Below are 20,526 nucleotides of genomic sequence, written 5' to 3' on the forward strand. Positions count from 1 at the left end.
AAGTATCTCTAACGTAGAGTATTCAATATTTTGGGTGTATGCCAAAGAATGGTATAGCTAGGTCATGGTCGATTTATTTTTAGCTTTTTGAGAATTCTCCACCCTGATTTTCCTGGTAGCTTAACCAGTTCACAATCTCAGGAACAGTGAATTAGTATTCCCCTTTTCTCAATTCTCCTCCAGCATTTGTTGTGAGTTGTTTTGTTGTTCTTTGCCATTCTGACTGGGGTAAGATAAAATACCAAAATTGTTTTTATTTGCATTTCTGTAATTCCTAGGGATGCTGAGCATTTTTTGAGATATGGCTTAATCAGAGTGGAGAAGACCTGTTCATGTCATGTTTGGGTGTAAAACTAAGTCGAAGAGTCCTGCCGTTTCCTCTCAAGGAACATGCCCAAGGACCTAAGCCTTCCCACTAGTTACCACCTCTAAATATTTTCACCAGCTTCTTATACCACCAAGCTTGTAAACAAGCCTCTAACATGTGAGCTTCTGGGGCCTCTTTCAGATCCATACCATAGAAAGTAGGAAGTAACTCTTGTGGAAGCACCTTCTTTTCTGAGATGTGTAGTTAAGGAAGGGTTCATCACAGCAGAGATTCTCCAGCTACCTCACAAGAAGTGCCATAGCAGACATCAGCCCCGTAATAAAGTTAGAAAGCATTATGTGTGTGATAGAATTCATAATTTATACTAGCCTACACTACTCAAAACATAGGGAATTTAGTGTGCTTGCTGTGCAAACACAGCCACAAACTAAATACTACTCCCACCCGCCCACTCACACAAGCACAAACCTCAATTAGATTATAGAGAAGTTGGAAGCTACTCTCTGATTTACTATTATTTACTGTTCCCTTTGCTTAATGGCTTTTCCCTTGGGGCTAGAGGACAATAGATGAGCTTTTATTTTACTGTAGTCATAAAGAAATTACCAAGTGCCTGCTGTGCATAGACACTGTGCTGGATACTGGTGATATGTAGTAGTGAACATGACATGGTTTTCACCTTCATAAGGGATAGGCAACTAAGCATTGCTGTGTTAGGAAGGTTGATGTATTCTGAGACTGCCTATACTTGCCCCATACTTGAGGGGTGGAGAATCAAAAATACTTCCTTGGAAAAGTGAGAATTAAATATGAATTTGACAAGTCACAGAAAGAAAGGAAGGACAATGAGATATAGAGGGAACAGAATATATACAGGCAAGGAATATAGAAAGGGTGGGAATGTTGGGATCTTTAAGGACCCTTATAAACCCAGCAAGGGGTTTGTTTTCTGAATATTTTAAGCTCCAGGCAGGAAAGTATATAGAGTTAATTTTATGTTTTATGTTCACCTTGAATATTGCTAATTATTTGGGATTTCTATGTTCACTTTTTCTAGATATATATTGATTGTACGTAGACATGGATTTAATAAAGAAAGTAACTTCCAAGTCTATCATATATTTGCTCATGCGTATTCCATGCTCACAATACATTAGGAGGACCATACTTTGATCCATCAGTACAGCTCCTCACCAGACACTTAGTTATTGTGTGCCAAAAAACTAGTGTGTATTTATTATGTACACTTGATTCTATATCTTATCTCTATTTTTTACTTTTGTTTAGTTCTATAGATTTGTGTAAGTTGCATCCTTGTCTATTGCTTTCCTTTTAACAGCTATAATACAGTATTTCATATTTAGCTCTTCCTATTTTAGTTTAATTCCTATAGAAAGACATTTAGAATATTTCCATCCTTGTGATTACACATAAAGTTATAATGAACACCCTTATGTATGTCCAATTGAGTTCATGTTGAAATACAAACATAAAATATATATGTATTATATATGTATATTGAGAAGTAGAAAAAGACAAGATCTCCTGAGTAAATTGGGAGCATGGGAACAATGGGAAAGGGGATGAGAAGAGGGAAGAGGAAAGGAGGGGAAAAGAGAAAATATATAGCTCAATAAAAACAATTTTAAAAGAATGTATTTATATATACATATTATGTAAATGTGTAAAATCCATAGAAATTGAGTTGCTGGCTCAAAGGATAATCAGTGCTGACTCTGTTTTCTTTACAAATGGCCTTTGAAGAAATTATGCTTCCACCAACAGTGTGTTAGATCCTTTCAGTTCTTTAGTTTTTATTTTAAAGTGGTTCATTATCATTTGTTTATACAATTTCCAAGTTTACATGTGGTTGAACCTTTTCTGTTATGTTGATAAGACATCCTCAGTTTGCAATGAACTGCATACTTTTTTCTTCTGTTGTGTTGCTGGTTTCTATTGTGGCTTGGTAAGTGTGCTTCACATATTGAAGGCATTTACTCTTAGTTGCACTTAAAACAGATTTTCTCATTATATCATCACCTTTTAGTTCTGTTTCTGATATTTTCTTATCATGAATTTTTAATTTGGGGGAAATTAAAATTAAATATCACCTTTGTTTGATTAAATCTATATTTGGTGACTTACATTAGAATTTAATCTTAGGATTAAAGTTTTTCCTTGTTTCCTCTAGAATTTAATTATAATGTCTTTTTCACATTTGCATATGAACTTTATTAGAAATAGTGACATGAAGGTTTGACCTTATCACTTATCTTAGTTGTTCCAAAACTCTAGGCAAATGAGTCATCTTTCCTAGCTTAGGTTATACTGAACTAACTTCACATGTTTTTGAATTTACCAGTTTAGAATTCTATATGTTTTGACATTTTTATTGCCTGATTAAATATTTAGAGACAGAGTCTTGCTGTGCCACCCAGGTTGGCCTTGGACTCATGGAAGTCGACCTGTCTGAGCCTCCATCCTAAGTGCTGGGATTACAGGTGCTGCACTTGCTGCCAGTATTCTTTATTTTATGCCATGAGTTCACCTTTCTATCTGTGAGACTAACTTATTCACTGTAACTTCAGAGCAGATTCCACAGTTGGTAACAGTTCTTCTCCCTCACAACTCCTTGCTACTTACTGTTCATGGTAATCATCACAATTTTATTTTCTAAGATAATATTTAGAATAATCAAAAATCCCATCTGCTGGCAATTTTATTGGACTCATTAAATTTCTATATTAATTTGGGTAGACTTAATGTCTTTACAGTGTAGAGTTATCCTTTCTAGGAAAGTATATGGGTTTTCATTTATGTACATCTTGTCTTACATCCCTCATTAGAGTTTTGAAAGTTTTCTACATATAGGTCATAGGTATTTCTTGTTTAGGTTTATTCATAGATAATTTATCTTTTTAATTGCTGTGCCAAACCTGATCTTACCCTCCGTTATATTTTCTGATTGTTGCATGCATAAGAAAATTGTGGGTTTCTATATATTCCTTTTATACCTTGATACTTAACTGAATTTTCTTACTGTTAGTATTACATTTTCAATTATCATGAATTTTCAGAATAATTCTATCATCTATGCATAATACCACCTTCCACTGTTTACATATCCTTCATGTCAAATCTCATATATAGCATTTTCAGAATAATATTAAGTACTAGTTGGGAAAGTAGGCAGTTTCTTTTTTTTTCAATTTTTATAGAAATGTCTTTACTGTTTTGCTGAGCTAGGTGCATAGCTCAATGATACAGCATTTGGCTGACATGCATGAAGCCCTAGGTATAACAACAATGATAACTTTACAGAGCTAGCTACGTTTTTCCTGATAGTTGCTTTTTAAGTCTAGAAAGGTTTGATAATTGTGACCAAATATGTTTTAGGTCAAGAAAGCTGTTTTATAACATTTATCTTTTGATTTATTAGTATTGTCAATTATATGAATAGAGTTTCTAGTACTAAATGAAATTTTAATTTCTAAGATGAGCTTGCATGTTTATGGTGTAGTATTTTTTAACATCCTCCTGGATTCTCTTCACTAATACTTTAAGTTTTTGTGTATATGTTCTTAGAAAAGACTTGTCTCTACTGTGTCTTTCTATATTTCCTACTCGTTGGAATTGAATCCCTTCTATCTTCCCTAGATTACAGAGTCTTGAAAGTGTATGTTTTATTAATGTTGTATATTCATCAAAGGTTGGCATAACAACATAAAACTGATTTGTGTGCTTTTGGTTAATTACTTTGAGTTTTTCCCTATGATAACTATAGTTTCTTTTCCAATCAGTCAATGTTGGCACTTGGTGGTTTCTCAGGAAATTGTCCAAAGTTTTCCAAATTGTTATATCAAAAGGTTTTCTTACTGTTTTCATTCATTGTGTATCTATACTTATTTCTCCGTTTGAATTCTGTAATTTACTTTTGATTCATGACTTAAGGCTATAAAGAATGAGAAATGTTTATCTCGTCTATTAGCAATATAAAACAATCGGGAGTATTCTATCTAATTAGTAAATTATTTGTCAGTTGTACTCTTTCATTTTTCTTTTCAAAATTTAATTTCTTTTGTTTTTGAGATTTTAATATAATTATAATTCCCCTTCCTTTTCCTTCTTCCAAACCCTTCCAGAAACCCCTCCATTTTTATCTTTCATTATTAGTTATTTTCTACTCCATTTATTTCTGCTATTTTTTAAAATACTTTTCTGCTATGGATTAATTTTGGATATTTTTTTAAAGAATTTGTTGGTTGAGTACTTAATTCATTTATTTTACTTTGGTGTTATCTTTTTCCCTTTTATAGAAAATAGGTTCTTCTCTCACACAATCGATCCTGATTATAGTTTCCCCTCCCTCTACTCCTCCAGGCTCCTCCCCACCTCCCCTCTGGATCCACTCCTTTTCTGTCTCTCATTAGAAAAGAACAGGAATCTAAGCGATAACAGCAAAACATGACAAACTAAAATATACTGAGATAAAACAAAAACTATCACATAGAAGTTGAACGAGACAAACCAACAGAAGGAAAAAGCCCAAGAGAAGGCACAAGAGTCAGAAGAAGTCAGGAGTCCCATAAAAACACTAAACTAGCTGAAAGCCGTAATATATCCACAGAGGCCCTGGTGCAGACCCATGCAGGCCCCGTGCATGCTGCTTCAGTCTCTGTGAGTTCATATGAGCTTTGCTCATGTTGATTTAGTGGGCCGTGATCTCCTGCTGTCCTCCATCCCTTCTGGCTCTTACACTCTTTCTGACTCCTCTTCCATGAGACTCCCTGAGATCTGAGGGGAGGGATTTCATGGAGACATTCCATTGAGAGCTGTGTGTTCCCAGGTCATCTTATAACATAAGTGTTGAGAGCTGTAAACTTTCCTTGAGCTACCACTTTAGTGAAGCATATCCTCTGGCTTCGGATGATTTCTAGATGTTCTCAGTTCCAGATTTCTTCTTTAGCTGAAGTGTAAACGTTTTCCTGCTTGTTTTCTATATACATTTTCACATTTCAGGTTTGGAATTAATTTCCAGTATTACTCCATTATGATTTGAGAATGTGGTTTGTACAGCCTCTGGTTCAATATATAGGCAATTACAAAAATATTCAATGGGGTCCTGAAGAGAAAGTGTAGTCTTTGTTAGTGTTTTCTCTTATTTTAATTTGTAAGGTGAAACAGTCTTACATTTGTTTCCGATTTTGTTTGCCTTTACATTGTCTACAGTTTGCTTATGATATTTGATTGTGGTTTTGTTTTTACATAAAGATCCAGGACTTGTGGGTATAACAAGATATGCCTTTAATGTTGTTCTTATGTGACTGACAAAGGAGGATTTCAAGTTCAAAACCAACCTAGACTATATAACAAGACTCACTTTCTCTCTCTCTCTCTCTCTCTCTCTCTCTCTCTCTCTCTCTCTCTCTCTCCCCCCCCCTCACACACACACACACACACAGAGTGGGGGGCATATACATATATGCATGTGCTCATACCTAAAGAGAAAGGAGGGAGAAAGGGAAAAAATTCATGCAATTAGATCTTTATCATATATTCCAGTTGTTAGCACTGTGGTGGTGTTCCTTTGGGAGAGGAATGAATGCAAACTAGAATCGGGGCAATTAAGAATGATAGATAATAATAATCCGCAAGGGCCTCTCTATTGATAAATTGGTCATCCTTTTGCTGTCCATTCGCTACTTTTTCTTTTCTTTTTATTCCTGGAGAGGATGTGCTAGGTTGGATAATTTGTGCATGAGGAGTCTCCAGGTAGGCTCATGCAGAGCGAAGATATGCGGGCATGAACTTTTGATCCATCTGGGAACTAGTGATGAGGGGAATGATGGTTTGTTCCCATTTTATCTCAGCTTGGTTAGCATTATGTATACTGTTATTTTTAAAGAAATAGTCCCAGCCATCATCATGTCTGTTGAATGCATAGTCTCTCTGCTGATAATTGAACCCTTGGAAGTTCCTGGCAGTAGGCAGGACGCAGCATGATGTTGATTGCTCGCAGGCTACCATAGGAAAGCAGATCATAAGTCTAAGGAGCTTGCCTCTTTATAATCAGCTGAAGAGCGTCATTTCATTTTGATAAATCTTACCATATACAAGTTTGACATTTTACAAACATTTAAATAAAACTGGACTTTGTCCTTTGAGATATCTTTTATAACTTAAAAGTATTATTTTTCCATACAAGAGCTCATATTTTAAATTTCAAATTTTTTCTTATATGAATATGTAACATAAAATATTAAGTATTTATACACATGTATAGCACTGATCAAAAGTTGTCTCAAAAGATTCACTGAATAATTTTTATCTCCTTGTTTATAATGTTTTATATAGATGATGTTTTTATAGTCTACTTTATTTCTTGTTTTTGAGACAGGAAATCTGTAGTATATATAGCTCTGACTATCCTGAAATTTACTATGTAAACCAAGTTGGCCTCAAACTCGCAGAGATCCATTGCTTCTGCCTCTTGAGTACTGGGGTTAAAGGTGTGTGTCACCATGCTTGATTAGTTTATTTTTAAATTTACTGGTTGGTCCTGTTAATTAATAACATACTTTTACTTACAGTTGTTTCATAAGATGCTTATCATATATAATATATATATGAGATATATATATATAATTTGAATATATTTTGGTCATATTCTTCCCTCTCCCAAGTTCTTCAAGATCCTCTCCTCCTCCCTACCCACCCAACTTTAAATTATTTTTCAAAGTAACAAACAAAATCCCAATATAACAACAAAACCAAGAAAAAAATAAAAACATGCTATCACACACGCACCCCCAAAAAACAAACTATAGCCAAATGAAATCACACAACAAAACAGTGGAGTCCATTACATGTTGGTCAACTGCCCCTGACCATGGTGCCTGCCCTAGAGTGTTTGACACACCCAGTGAGTGTTCCAGTGGGTGTAAGTGACAGTTCAGCTGTTAGCCTTTACAGTGTGTCTAGATTTACATTCGCTCACTCACTTTAATATAACAAAATAAAATATTATAAGATAAAACAAAAACACTCATAGCATAGTTGGATAAGACAAACAAATAGAAGGAAAAGAGTCCAATAGAAGGCACAAGAGTCATTCTCACACTCAGGAATCTCATAAAAACACTAAACTGGAAGCCATGTGTGTGTGTGTGTATGTGTGCACGCACACATACACACACACACACACACACAGAGGAAGGACATGGTACAGACCTGTCCAGGCCCTGTGCTTGCTGCCTCAGCCTCTATGAGTTCATATTTGCTCATGTTATTAATTCATCTTTATCCCATCCTCAATTTTGGGGTAACAGAATAATTTGTCCACTTTTGAAAGTTAGTTTTCAGAAAAGCCTATAATTTAACGGTTGTTTTTGAAATTTCAGGTCATGATGTGATCAGAAGGAAGTATTTTTAAGCAAAAGTGGTAGATCCTTGTGAATAGCTTATTTAGTACTCAACACACATGTAAGAACAGGGCGGTTATATGTAGTTCATTTCTAATCTATCTTGCATCAAATAGGCAGTAGGAGAATGGAAGTGTGGAGTGAGACACAAGAAAACCTGGTGCACTTTTCATAGTAAAGGATCAAATTGTGCTGATTCTGGGTAGTAGGCGACGCCACGAGGATTCATTACGGAAATCACTGTACATGTCTAAGCACTAGAAACCTGCGTAGTAAAACAAGAGAGAGAAATCAAATAAGGCAGGAAAACCACGACTGTAAGTCCTAGATCATTGCCTTTCTAGGCTGAGTGCCATAAATAGATCGGGCTGCTATGTGTTTTATTTTTGACTTTGGCTAAACAGTTCAAGTTCAAATCCCAGCTCTACCTCATAACCTTTATAACCCTGGACAAGTTACTTATCCTAACTATGTCTCATTTTCCCAAACTCTAAAATGCAAACTGTAAGAAGTACCTCCTAGGTGTATTGTAATGAGCAAATAAGTTTGAACATAGAAAGCACTGAAAGTATACACTAGTGTCAGTTCTCAGCCTGAGTTGTGACCCTTTCGGGGTCCCCATATTAGATGTCCTGCATGTCAGATATTTACATTACAATTCATAACAGTGGCAGAATTGGGGGTCCCCATATTAGATGTCCTGCATGTCAGATATTTACATTACAATTCATAACAGTGGCAGAATTGGGGGTCCCCATATTAGATGTCCTGCATGTCAGATATTTACATTACAATTCATAAGAGTGGCAGAATTACAGTTATGAAATAGCAACAAAATAGTTTTAATGATTGGGGGTCACCGCCACATGTATGAAGGGGTCTGCATTAAAGGGCCACAGCATTTGGAAGGTTGAGAACCACTGCACTAGTGTTTAGTACTTAGTTTATGCACAAAATGTGTTTGTTGTCTTCATAATTATATTCTTCTCACCATGGCCATTACACTTACTCCATCTATTAGAGTTTGTAGTTATTTTCACTTTGCGAAAATGATGTCATCCAAAATGTGGGCCTATCCACCACATGCTTCTCTTGGTCAATGCTTCTCTGTTGTTTTGCAGGGAAATGGCTCATTCTAAGGCCAGCTTTTCATGGTCTTCTCCCTTCCACCCTTGCCTTGAAAACCCAGCACTGGACTTGTCAAACTACCGAGCAATCTCATCTCTTGACCTCCTTGGAGACTTCAAACTCGCCTTGAACAAAGCAGAGGAATCTTCAGTTTATGAAGATGGGAGTTCTGTTGCCTCCATGCCCCGCCCACTGCGAAACCGAGCCTTCTCAGAGAGTCACATCAGCTTGGAGCCTCCAAACCCCCGGGCCTGGGGGATGCCTCAGAGGGATCCATTTACTAAAGGCAGCGAGACTCAGCCAGAACTCCTTGGGGCCCGAAAGAAGGCTTTCCCTCCCCCTCGCCCTCCTCCTCCCAACTGGGAAAAATATAGGCTTTTCCGTGCAGCCCAGCAGCAGCAGAAACAGCAGCAGCAACAGCAGCAGCAGCAACAGCAGCAGCAGCAACAGCAGAGGTGTGATGAGGAAGATGAGGAAGTAGAGGAGAAGAAGGAGCAAGAGCAGGAGGAAGAGGGACGGAAAGAGGAGGACCTACCACCGCAGTATTTTAGTTCAGAAACCACTGGTCCCCATGCCCCTAATCCAGATGAGGGCCTGGAACAGCCACAACCCCTGAAGGTGGGCCACCTGGAGACCTCAAGGCAGGCCTCACAGAGTCTCCCAGAGCAAGAGGTCTTTGCTCATCATCCCAGTGATTTTGTGCCTCCTGTAAGGGGCCACACTGGAGCCCAGCCTGAGAAAGCTCAACCTCCTCGCTATTATGGCGCTCATGGATTGTGGAGGACAACTGAGCAGGAAGCCACTGTGACCCCAAAGTGAGTGTTTGGGAAAGATAATGGGTCCCAGAAAAGGCAGCCAGCAGCATGAATTAGATTTCACCTCTGTTAGTTAGCAACTGTATAACACTGATCTTCTTACCTGGAAAACAGGTGTGATAGATAATGTACCTGTTCTACCAGGTTCTGACTATTAACATATTACATATAAAGGACATAAACAGATACTTGGGGCATAGTAGATGCTCAGAAAATGAAGTTCAAGGTTTTATCCTTATCATTAAGAAAATATATTATTGCTTCTCAATGGATCTTTAAGGTATACATCAATATCTGACCCCCAATCACGAGAGCATAAGGCATTCTTGGCTTGTCCTCGGCCTTTTCTAAAGTCTGGCTCCTACCTGCTCTAGCAAAGTAGCCTGGGCCTCTGAATCATTCCCCCAGTCCCAGAAGAAAGATGTTGCTGAACTAGATGCTCTGATGGTTCCTTAAACAGCCAAGGGCATTCTTTGTCCCTTCCGCTTTCTGCTCGTTCTTGTTCTCCTGCTTCTTCAGATTTGCTTTGCCAGACATTAGGCAGCCATTGACAGGGCTAGCTGGCTGGGCTGAGAGATCAAAACAGGATTGTGGGCTGCCACTGACTTCTTTGTGTGTGTTCATCTGTGCATCACTGTGTGTGTGTGTGTGTGTGTGTTCATGATCTCCATTGTTCCGTGTTTGGCCTCTTAGCTCTCCATTCCTACTTGCCGAGCTCCACTGGGGATGAGCAGGCAGGTGTCCCCTAATTGTTTTCTTTAAATCCTTTTATAGCGGGATCTTGCCTGAGAGTGGTTGCTATTAGAAATCCCTTGTTTATGTGACTTTTATGGACAGGCTAATCTTGTTACTTGGTTATCTGGCGCTGATTGAGCAGTTCTCTGAGGTGCCATAAGGAAAGCATTTATAGATCCCAGCTCCTGGGCTCTATGAGAAGCCCTTAGCAGACCACATGTGGCTCCTTCTCAACTGGAAAATACGTTGCAGAAACTAGCTGCGTTGTTCTTGTTATGTATTACAGCTGGAAGATTGAAAGGTTACCTGGCAGATAGTAGGCACTGAACTAATATTTCAAAGGCTAAATAGATAATCAAATAAGTTTTCAATTAAGCACTTACTATGTGCCAGACACTGCCTGACATTTAATGTACATTATTTAAGTTATTCTTCCCAACATCTCTGTCGGCCGTTATCATCCCCATTTGACAAATGAGGTAGCTGAAGTTGAGCAAAATAAGGGACTAATTAATTCAGTATTGTGCAGCAAAGACTCAAATCCAGATCTATCTGCCTCTAAATCCAAGCAGCTGCAGCTGCTGCAGCATCCTTGTCCTCGTTGTCCACGTCCTCCTCCTCATCGTCCTCCTCCCCCTCTCTGCTTCCTCCTCCTCTTCTCCTTCTCTGTCACGTTGTGCAGCCTCTCTCAGAAAGATCTTGTTCTTCCAGTTGGGTGGGAACTTTACAGCATTATCTTCTCTTTTACAGGGTAATGTATACCAGAAGTAGCAGTTCTAGGCTATGAACTTTTCTCCTCTATGACTCTTTATTGTCCTGACACCTGAGCCACTGAGAAGGAAATCACTGTTTCTAAACATCGTATAACCTGCTCCAGTGATTTGTTTGTAAGAAATTATAGGATGCAAGGGAATACATTCATTTGCACCTAACCTTGGCTTCTAGCTGCAAAAATCAATTCTAAATGTTTCTTCTGGTGATAAAAATTTAAGGAAGAGCATCATTTCCATCCTAGGTGAAGTTTCTTCACCTGTTTACTGTGCACTGAGCCCGATTTTAAGTATTTTCATGAACAGATCATTCCTGACATGTGATATGCTCGTTCTTAGGGTTTACAATGATGGAAAAGCAACATGCACTCAGTAGAAGTGGCATTTGAAGGTGGGGAGTGTTGGCCTTTTCCTAAGCTAATAAGGGTCTTACAGCAACCTTTAGTGGTACTGGGGAGCAGCAGAGGCAGTCAGCAAATGAGAGAAACGACTGCCACTCAACAATGTGCTGTGCTAAGCTGTAGGCTTTGGAAGGTTAGGCGTAGAATAAGTAGTTTTCATTTAGGATGGGTTTATTTGGGTATTGATTTAGTCTCCCCTAGCAACCTAGTGGAGTGTTATAGCTACTCCCCTCTACCTTTCAGATGAGAAAAGTGAAGCTAAGAGAGAAACTAACTTTCTCACAAGATCGCAGGCAGTCCAACTCATAGCCCACAGCATCATTTCAGTACCGTCTGTCCCAGTTCTCTTCAGACTCTAGGAAAGTCTAAGATAGAGAGTGTTGAGGCCAGTAGATGTTTAAGGTTTGCAATGTGAAAAGCAAATAAAGATGTCCAAATTTCAACCATGCTAAGTCACAGTATCATTACCACACATTTACTGTTTAGTTACAAATTCTGTAGCATATATGGGAGGAAGTGCTGGAAATTATCAGTCGTTGCTCCAGGCTAATAACTGATTCCAGCGTAGATCTGGTTTGTGTTGCAAACTCTAAGCACGTTCTCTCGGTGCTCAGTGGACAGTTCTGATCTTATATTTAATGTTTACTTTCAAATTCAGATTAGGTTCTTATAGATTTCTTGCAATGCCTTTCCTATTCATGAGGGTAATGAGGAAAAGAACCCTGGAGCACAGTGTTTCATACGATCCACTGTAACGTTGTGCAGGGCTGTGCCGGCCAACAAACTGACTTTCCACGTAGCACCTGAGTTTGGATTGTTACACTCTCTGACCCAGGAAATTGATGTGTACCATAAATTCTTATAAACAGGAGTTCTCAAAGCTCATTTCTTTGCATTCCCTCCATAATATTCTCTCTTCTGTGATATCAAAGGCATAGTCCAGCTCAAAAGTTCCTTACAAACAGGGGTATCGAGTCGTTCATTTGTCGCCATCACAGAAAAAGAGGATAAATGCACAGATATGGAGTCAGGGCCAAAGGGGAAATCACTGGTGTGCAGTTTACTGGCTGCTCATCTAGGGAATATAATGTTCCCTCTTGGTTCTTCATGTTTCCTGTCTGTAAAGTGGTTACGATGAGCATTCAGTTGTGAATGTCCAAATGTGCACATGTGTATGCTGTGCACATGTGTGTTACCTGTCTTGGGACAGTTTCTGGGGTATAGCAAGCAGTGTGTGTGTATTAATATAATAGTTCTAAGCTTGAAACCCTCTGTGTTAAGTAAGTGTCTCTAGAGTGAGGATTATTGGCATGCCCAGGTTGCCTTTGTGTGATGAATTAAGAGACAGCATAGCATGAATCAGTAAATAGCTATGGAGCCTTTTTAGCTATTATATTTGACCTTTATCTAAGAGCTACAAATAGCTGCAAAAATGACTAATGAGTTTCTCTTACTTTCCCTTTCAAACAGCTAGAGGTTAGAAAGGGCTAGTGACGCAGACAGGTGGATGGTAGGAGGAGCTGCTAGACAAAGGGAATATGTGTACACATACATATGTATATGTATATTGCTGTATATGTGTATATGTGCATATATATACATACCTATGTACCTACATACATACAAATGTACACACAGCACTATAGTGAGGGTAGGCTTTTCCCTTGCATAAACCCTGGGCAGAATTGTTCACCCCTTCATTACTGAAACCTGACATTATAGCCTTCACTTTCCCACTAGACAAGAAGGCTTATTATCAGAAGAGTCTAACTCCACGCCAGGGTGGAGCCAGAACTACTTCTCTTTCTCTGGCTGGGGCTCTGTGAAGCACCACTGTGTACCTTCATGCTCAGTGACCCCAAGGCTCTGTTCTATATTGCTGCTATATTTTTCAAGCCCCTGGTATCGCTGGCTTCATTCTCTCCATTTCAATCTGCAACCATGCAGGGGGCTTGGGCCAGTAAGAATATTCTGGAAGTGGAGGGATGCTGCCCCTTCTCAGGCCAAAGGGCTACCCTACAAGAGGCCGCATCAGAAGAGCCTGTGAGAGATGGGATGGACCCTGAGAAGTTCTTGGCAGGGATGCTAATCCCCGCCTTCCAAATGGTGGCCATGGCTGAGGTCACAGCTGACCTCTTCGCTATGGGAAATCTATGGTGGGGTAGCAACAGGATAAATGAAATGAGTATGAGGAAAGCCACGGGGTACCTTTGTAATCAAGCAGATCAGATAGAGCTGGGCCGAGTAGGGGCTGTGCTTAGGCAGAGGAAAGGTTACCAGACATAAAGGCTCACATTTATTCATCTACTGCCCAGTCCCTCCCTGAAGGTTGTGAACTAATCTTGGAGGTCTTCTATGTTCTTTGTTTTAATGGTGTGTTGATGACTGAGGCAAATGAGAAAAATGTCTTTTGAGCTACTAAGGGCAGGCACATAGAAGGATATGGAAACAGACTGTCTACAAGTTTGTCATTGCTTGGCTTTTAGATAGCCTCCATGTGACCTGTTCATCTTTGAACAGTGCCTTCTGGTCCATTTTATAATAGCTAGGGAAAGTGGTGTCAAATGTTACAGGTAGAGAAAACCAAGAAAGGGGAAACATCAGTGGTCTCTGAACAAAAGTGCTCAAATGGTTACCTTTTGTTTCCACAGACAAGAGTTTCAGCACTTCTCACCTCCTCCAGGGGGCCCAGGAATCTCTACCTCTTACTCGGCATATTATAATATCTCTGTGGCCAAGGCAGAACTGCTGAATAAATTAAAAGAGCAGCCCGAGATGGCAGAGGCAGGCCTGGGAGAGGAGGGAGTTGACTATGAACTGGCTCAAAAAAAGGTAAGGTTTTCGTATATTCCAGAGATTTCCAGCATTTAGCTCAGTATCCGAAGGACAACTAGCCCTTCCATACCCTCGAGCATGTCTTTCATGCCTGTGTTTCAGTATGGGAATCAAACAGCCTCCCCGCACTGATTGTTATCTCTATAGTCCTTAGAACCACCCTGCTCCAGGGGTGTGGGAGGGCTGTGTGTGTATCTGTTTGTCTCTCTGATTGTCTGTCTGTCTGTCACTGGGGATTAAACCCAGGACCTTATGTGGTCTGCGCTGGCGCTCTGCTGCTGATCTAAATGCTCAACCTCAAAGAGTCTCAGTGGAAATTTTTGAAGTATTTGGGACCAACACTGGGGCCTAGCATGTGTTTGGAAAGCACTTTGCACTGAGCTGCATCTCCAGTCATCCTCCATTCCTCCCTCCTTCCTTACCTCCCTCCTCCTCCCCTTCTTTCCTACCTCCTTCCTCCCACACTTTCTTTCTTTTGTAGTGCTAGGGCTGAACCCAGAGCCTTGCACTTGCCAGGCCAGTGTTTTCCCGCTGAGTTATAGCACTAACCCTGCAAGATAAGTATTACTATCGCCCCCACTGGTTTTTTAACCAGTTAAAGGGACTACCTTTGCCAAGGTTACATACGAAATGAGTCCTGGACTCAAAGGCAGGACTGCATTTCTGCTCTCCCATTCTGTCCTTTTGAATTAAGCAACCTAAGTCACTGCCTAAGGCACATCAGAGCTCTGGCCAATGGTAGTGCCATTAATTCGTATTCTCTGTAAGTTTCTGGGAGAGAGAACAGACTGACTAAGGAGAAATTATAGGCTGAAAGACTATTATTTATTTGCAATGATGGTCAATTATCTCTTGAAAATACAAAATAGGTAAATGTGGATGTTGTTGTTGTTGTTGTTCCAAGTCTCCCTTTCTTCCTCTAAGTACCAGTAGCCCAGTTTTTTAATCAAGTTCCTGGAATCATTTTACCCCCCTTGCACTTACCTATTTTATTTCATAAGCAAATAGAGTTGTCATAGCAACCTCAAAGGCCCAATTTGCCATTTTGTGGACATGTGAACCCAATGTAAATTGCTCTTCTGCCCATATTTCTCTTTCAGGACATGACCTGTAGGAAAACATAAGGCCATTTTCAGAAGCCCTCCTTTCATTTTCCCATCTGAAGCAAAATGTCAGGGAAATAATTGGACCATAGAAGTATCTGATTTTATTGATCCAGATGCTCTTCCTTGGAGTCTATGTTTCTTGAACATGGCAGAGCTGCTCCTTGCTTACTCAAGGCCAGGACTTTCCAGGGACAAACATAATGAAGAGAGATGACTGGAAATGGCAAAGGGCAGAATAGCAGAGAGTCATTTGCAATGGCTGCAGGTGGGGCAGGGCAGTGTTTGTGTGTTAGGAAGAAAGGGGAGGAAGGTCATCAGTTTGTAGTGTTCCAGGAAAACAGCTCAGCTCTGGCTGAGCCTGTAATGACTGGCCAGCTTCCTCCAGTGCGTACAATATACCTTTCCCAGGCTGATGGTTCAGACTACGGAACCCAGGTACTGAAAAGCAAAGTGCTCCCTCCATCCATCTTCGTTCTTTCTTCAGTCCAAAGGGTTGGCATTCCCAGTGAGTCAGTGAAAATCCTTTGACACTGATACTGACTTCTGTATGAGAGAATGGGAGGTGACAAAATAATTGAGGATATTTTGAAACCTAGTTATGTTTCCTCATTCCTATTCCTGGGCTCCCAGTTCTTGCTGGGTTTGTTGATCTTTCCCACACTTCCAAGCACAAACATGATGATTCCCTGACTTTTCTTGACAACAGGCTTTGGAACCTCTTAGTCTTGATCACCTTCAACATTTCCAAATGAACTGTTAGAAAGGAATACTCCAGCTGGGCGGTGGTGGCGCACACCTTTAATCCCAGCACTCGGGAGACAGAGGCAGGCGGATCTCTGTGAGTTCGAGGCCAGCCTGGTCTACAAGAGCTAGTTCCAGGACAGGCTCCAAAGCTACAGAGAAACCCTGTCTCAAAAAAAAAAAAAAAAGAAAGAAAGAAAGAAAAAAAAGAAAAAAGAAAGGAACACTCCAAACCTACCCATCCCAGAAGCTTAAACTAGAATAATCATAAATCAAACACTGAATGGAACTTACTTCCTGTATATATGATGCTATCTTCAACATGTACTAGTTCACTTAATTCTTACAACCACTCTGTGAGATGAGTGTTATCGTTATCTACGTTTTCCCGTAGAGAAGTTGAAGCCCACAGAGGTTGAGTAATGTATTACAGGTCAGACCACTACTTTGTGACATTCAAAACAATCTGTTGCTAGAGTCTATGATCTTAACCACAATGCAATACTGGTTACAAAATCTGTAGGCAACCAGGATAGATAGCATCATGCCATTCAGAACCTCTTAGTTAAACAAGGTTCTCTCTCTCTCTCTCTCTCTCTCTCTCTCTCTCCCCTCGCTCCCTCCCCACCCACTCACTCACCTGCTTGCTCTCACTCCCTCTTGCTTCCTACCTAGCTCACTCATGCTCGTTCTGGTATTTATCTGCACCAGGATGTTATGTTTTCACACATACATGTTTGTGTACATGTGCATGTGTAGCTTGTGTACATGTGCATGTGTAGCTTGTGTACATGTGCATGTGTAGCCTGGAGATCAACACTGGGTTTCGCATTCCGTTGTTTCTTACCTTATTCTTTTTAAGAAAGTTGCACTCACTAAACTTGGAGCTTAGTGATTGGCTAGACTAGCTCATCAATGAACTCTGGAATCCCTCTTTTTCCATCATCCCCCAGTGTCAGGGTTACAGATACATTCTGCTGTGCCTGGCTTCTTATGATCCACATACTTGCATGCAAGCACTTCAACCATTGATGCATCTCTCCAGTCCCTAGATATATATATTCCTGACTTCCTTATAATAATAGTAATGATAATGTTTATGATAACAATAGCACAAATAAATGTATGCTTGGCATTTACTGTCTCAGACACAGCAGTAAATAGTTTGCTTCTGCGATCATGTTTACTATCAATTGTCACAGCGCCCTGGGCAAAGGTAGACTGCTCTAGTTAATAGATGCAGAAGAAAACTTTGTATCCAAAGTTTCTGAGTTTGTAGAAGGCACGATTGGTATGTAGCAGTTTATATGACTTAAATTCCACTCTACTCCATTGCCTTCTGGTGAGTGCAGTCACACAACTGATTACTGCTGGAAATTAGAGGATTAGGCTGTGGTGTTTAATTTTGTCGAGTTGATTAGATCGATAGGTGCCTGGAGACTGCAAAGCATGCCTCTGGGAGTTCTGGGAGGCATTTCCACAGAGGATTAGCAAAAGGGTGAGTGAACACACGCCCAGAATGTGGGTCTGCCAGCATCCGATAGGCTGGGGACCCAGATGTAATCAAGGGGTGAGGGCAGGCAAACCTATAGTATAGGCTCTCACTCACTGTGCTCCTGGCTGCCACAATGAACTGAAACTTCTGAGACCATGAGCCAAAGAACACCGTTCTCTTCTTCCTTTAAGCTGTTTTGCATGGGCATTTCATCACACAAAACATACAACAGAACTTAGCACATAGGACGTGCTTCCCTGGAGAAACATAATAAACAGTAAGAGATTGGACTTGCACGCATGAAATAGAATTAGAACAAATTAAAATTACACTGTGAAGAGATACTAGGACCACAGCCACTCTTATAAAGAGAAGCATTTAATTGGGACTTGCTCATTGTTTTAGAGGTTTAGTCCATTATCATCATGGCAGCAAGACAGGCAGACATTACAGCTGACAGTTTTATGTCTGGATCCATAGGCATAGAGATCCATAGGAAGATCCATAGGAAGAGAGAGACACTGGGCCTGGCTTGAGCTTTTGAAACTTCAAAGCCCACCCCCAGTGACACATTTCCTCCAAGAAGGCCACACCTACTCCAACCAGCGCATGCCTTCTAATCTCTCTCAAGTAGTTCCACTCCCTAATGACCAAGCATTCAAATATATGAGCCTATGGGGGCCATTCCTATTCAGACCACCACACACTGTAAAGTCTGATTCTAGAAGTTTTGTTTTACTTTGTTGGGGGGTTCTGTTTGCTTGTTCGCAGTTCTAGGTATGGAAGTCAGTATCATGTGTGTTAGGAACTGTATGACTGAGCTATACCCTTAGCGGTAAAATATTTCAAAGCTCCAAAAAGAAAGAGACCACTCAGAGATGACTTCTAGAAGAGGTTTTTCCCTAGAAAGGGTGGGAGCAAAGCTGGGCCTCGGAGAAAGAACAGGAATAGCCCCACTGCAGAGAAACTGAGCAAATGGAGCTACAGAATCAATTGAGAAAGTTAAGAATGGGGGTTGTGAATATCATGAAGTGGAGAGCTAAACCCGAATGGTTCTGGAGAGTGGAGGTAATGGGTAGGTCATATTGGACAATAATAATAACAATGGCCTACCTTTTATTGAACACTTTCTGTGCTAAGTCATATGAATTATTATTGAATCATTACCACTCAGTGTAATGAACACAACTTATCTACCGTCCTTCTGCAAAGAGAGAAAGTGAAGCTCAATTAAGTCAAATCATTCAGGTCCTTCAGATAAAAACTGGCAGATCTAGAGGTCAAACAGAGTCATTGTGACTGCAGAATTTTCATTCTCACTCAAAGGCCTCAAAAATGATCCAAGGGGGCAAGGACCTAGCACAGTGTAATGAGCACCAAAGGAAAACATATAAAGTGATTAGCAAATTTCTAAGGACAATTCTTTCCAATCTGGGGCCTCAGAAGCTCTCTAGCTCCCATTTATTATAGTCTCATTTGCATTTTGCAATCTGGCCTGGTCCATGGGTACTGCTTATCTGATACCAAGAGCTTTAGTGGTAACATGGAAATTCCTACCAAACAGGGAGGGAAGGTACCTAACTCAGAAACCTGGAATTGCTTTTCAGTTGCTCAGGTTTCACTCTATCTCTTCATTCTCCATTCCGTCTTTCCTTCCGCTATCCCACCTTCCCTCCCCCTTCCACTTTTAGTCTGATCATTTAGACAAGTTCTCAGTGTGTAGACCAGGTTGAAATATTCTTGCCTTCACCATCCATGTGCAGGATACAGGTGTGCGCTCTGCTGAGCCCAAATCTGTTTCTGTTGAAATCCAAGTTCATCCTTTTGTCTTCTGTTTAACTTTTTTAGATTCAGCTCATTGAAAGCATTGGCCGGAAACTTTCTGTCCTGCGGGAGGCCCAACGAGGGCTCCAGGATGATATCAATGCCAATTCTGCCCTTGGAGAAGAAGTAGAGGCCAACTTAAAAGCTGTCTGCAAATCCAATGAGTTTGAAAAGTATCATTTGTTTATTGGGGACCTGGACAAAGTGGTCAACCTGTTGCTGTCACTCTCTGGACGACTGGCCCGGGTAGAGAATGCTCTCAACAGCATTGATTCAGAGACCAGCCAGGAGAAGGTACAGATGTTGTTCCTGAGGCTGTAGCTGCAAGAAACACCTCTTTAGCTTTTAAGGGAGCCAGAAAACAGCATTAAGAGTGTGAGCACTGGCTTTTTAGTACCACGAGATGTTCTGCAGGTTAGCTGTGTGACTATAAGCAGCTTACTTAGCCTTGTTCTGTCTTAGTTGCTTCATTTATAGAATGAAATAAGCATGTAGCCTGCTTCATGTGTTTTATGTGATGGTTGAGATAATCCAAGTTAATTGCATAAAATAGTGTCCAAAACAGAGTCCATATGGAATCAGTGCTAGCTGTTAGTGGTGGTGATTGATGGTAATGGTAATGATAGTGGTGGGGGTGGTAGCAGGAGCAGAAACAGCCGCAGCAGCAGTCGTAAATTTGCCTCTGATCCCCTTAGAATTGCAGAGGGGCCCTCCATTTTATAGGTTATTTCATTCTGTTATTATTGAATTAAACTCCATTACCTTCCCCTATACAAGGAGCTTTGATCCAGGGTAAGAGGCCCCGTACACGTGCACACACCTTCAAATACACCCCCACACACACTCACGTCCACTCACACAGAGACACCATACAGAACCCATCACCACAGTGGTGTTTGTTCAGCAAATGGAAGGGTCTTAGTTCAA

At 40.4% G+C, this 20,526-nt stretch overlaps 1 protein-coding gene across 3 annotated transcripts in view; it reads left to right on the plus strand.

Moving 5' to 3' along the window:
* The window catches only part of Shroom4 (shroom family member 4), a 201,720-nt gene that overhangs the window by 176,546 nt on the left and 4,648 nt on the right, over positions 1-20,526 (plus strand). For all 3 annotated transcript variants that reach the window (XM_057759472.1, XM_057759473.1, XM_057759474.1), the window contains 3 exons: positions 8,871-9,692; positions 14,250-14,430; positions 19,624-19,893. In XM_057759472.1, the coding sequence (XP_057615455.1) occupies positions 8,871-9,692; positions 14,250-14,430; positions 19,624-19,893 (1,273 nt within the window). The remainder of the gene's footprint in view (positions 1-8,870; positions 9,693-14,249; positions 14,431-19,623; positions 19,894-20,526) is intronic.

The sequence above is a fragment of the Chionomys nivalis genome, chromosome X, assembly GCF_950005125.1.
Source record: "Chionomys nivalis chromosome X, mChiNiv1.1, whole genome shotgun sequence".
NCBI classification, from domain to species: Eukaryota; Metazoa; Chordata; class Mammalia; order Rodentia; family Cricetidae; genus Chionomys; species Chionomys nivalis.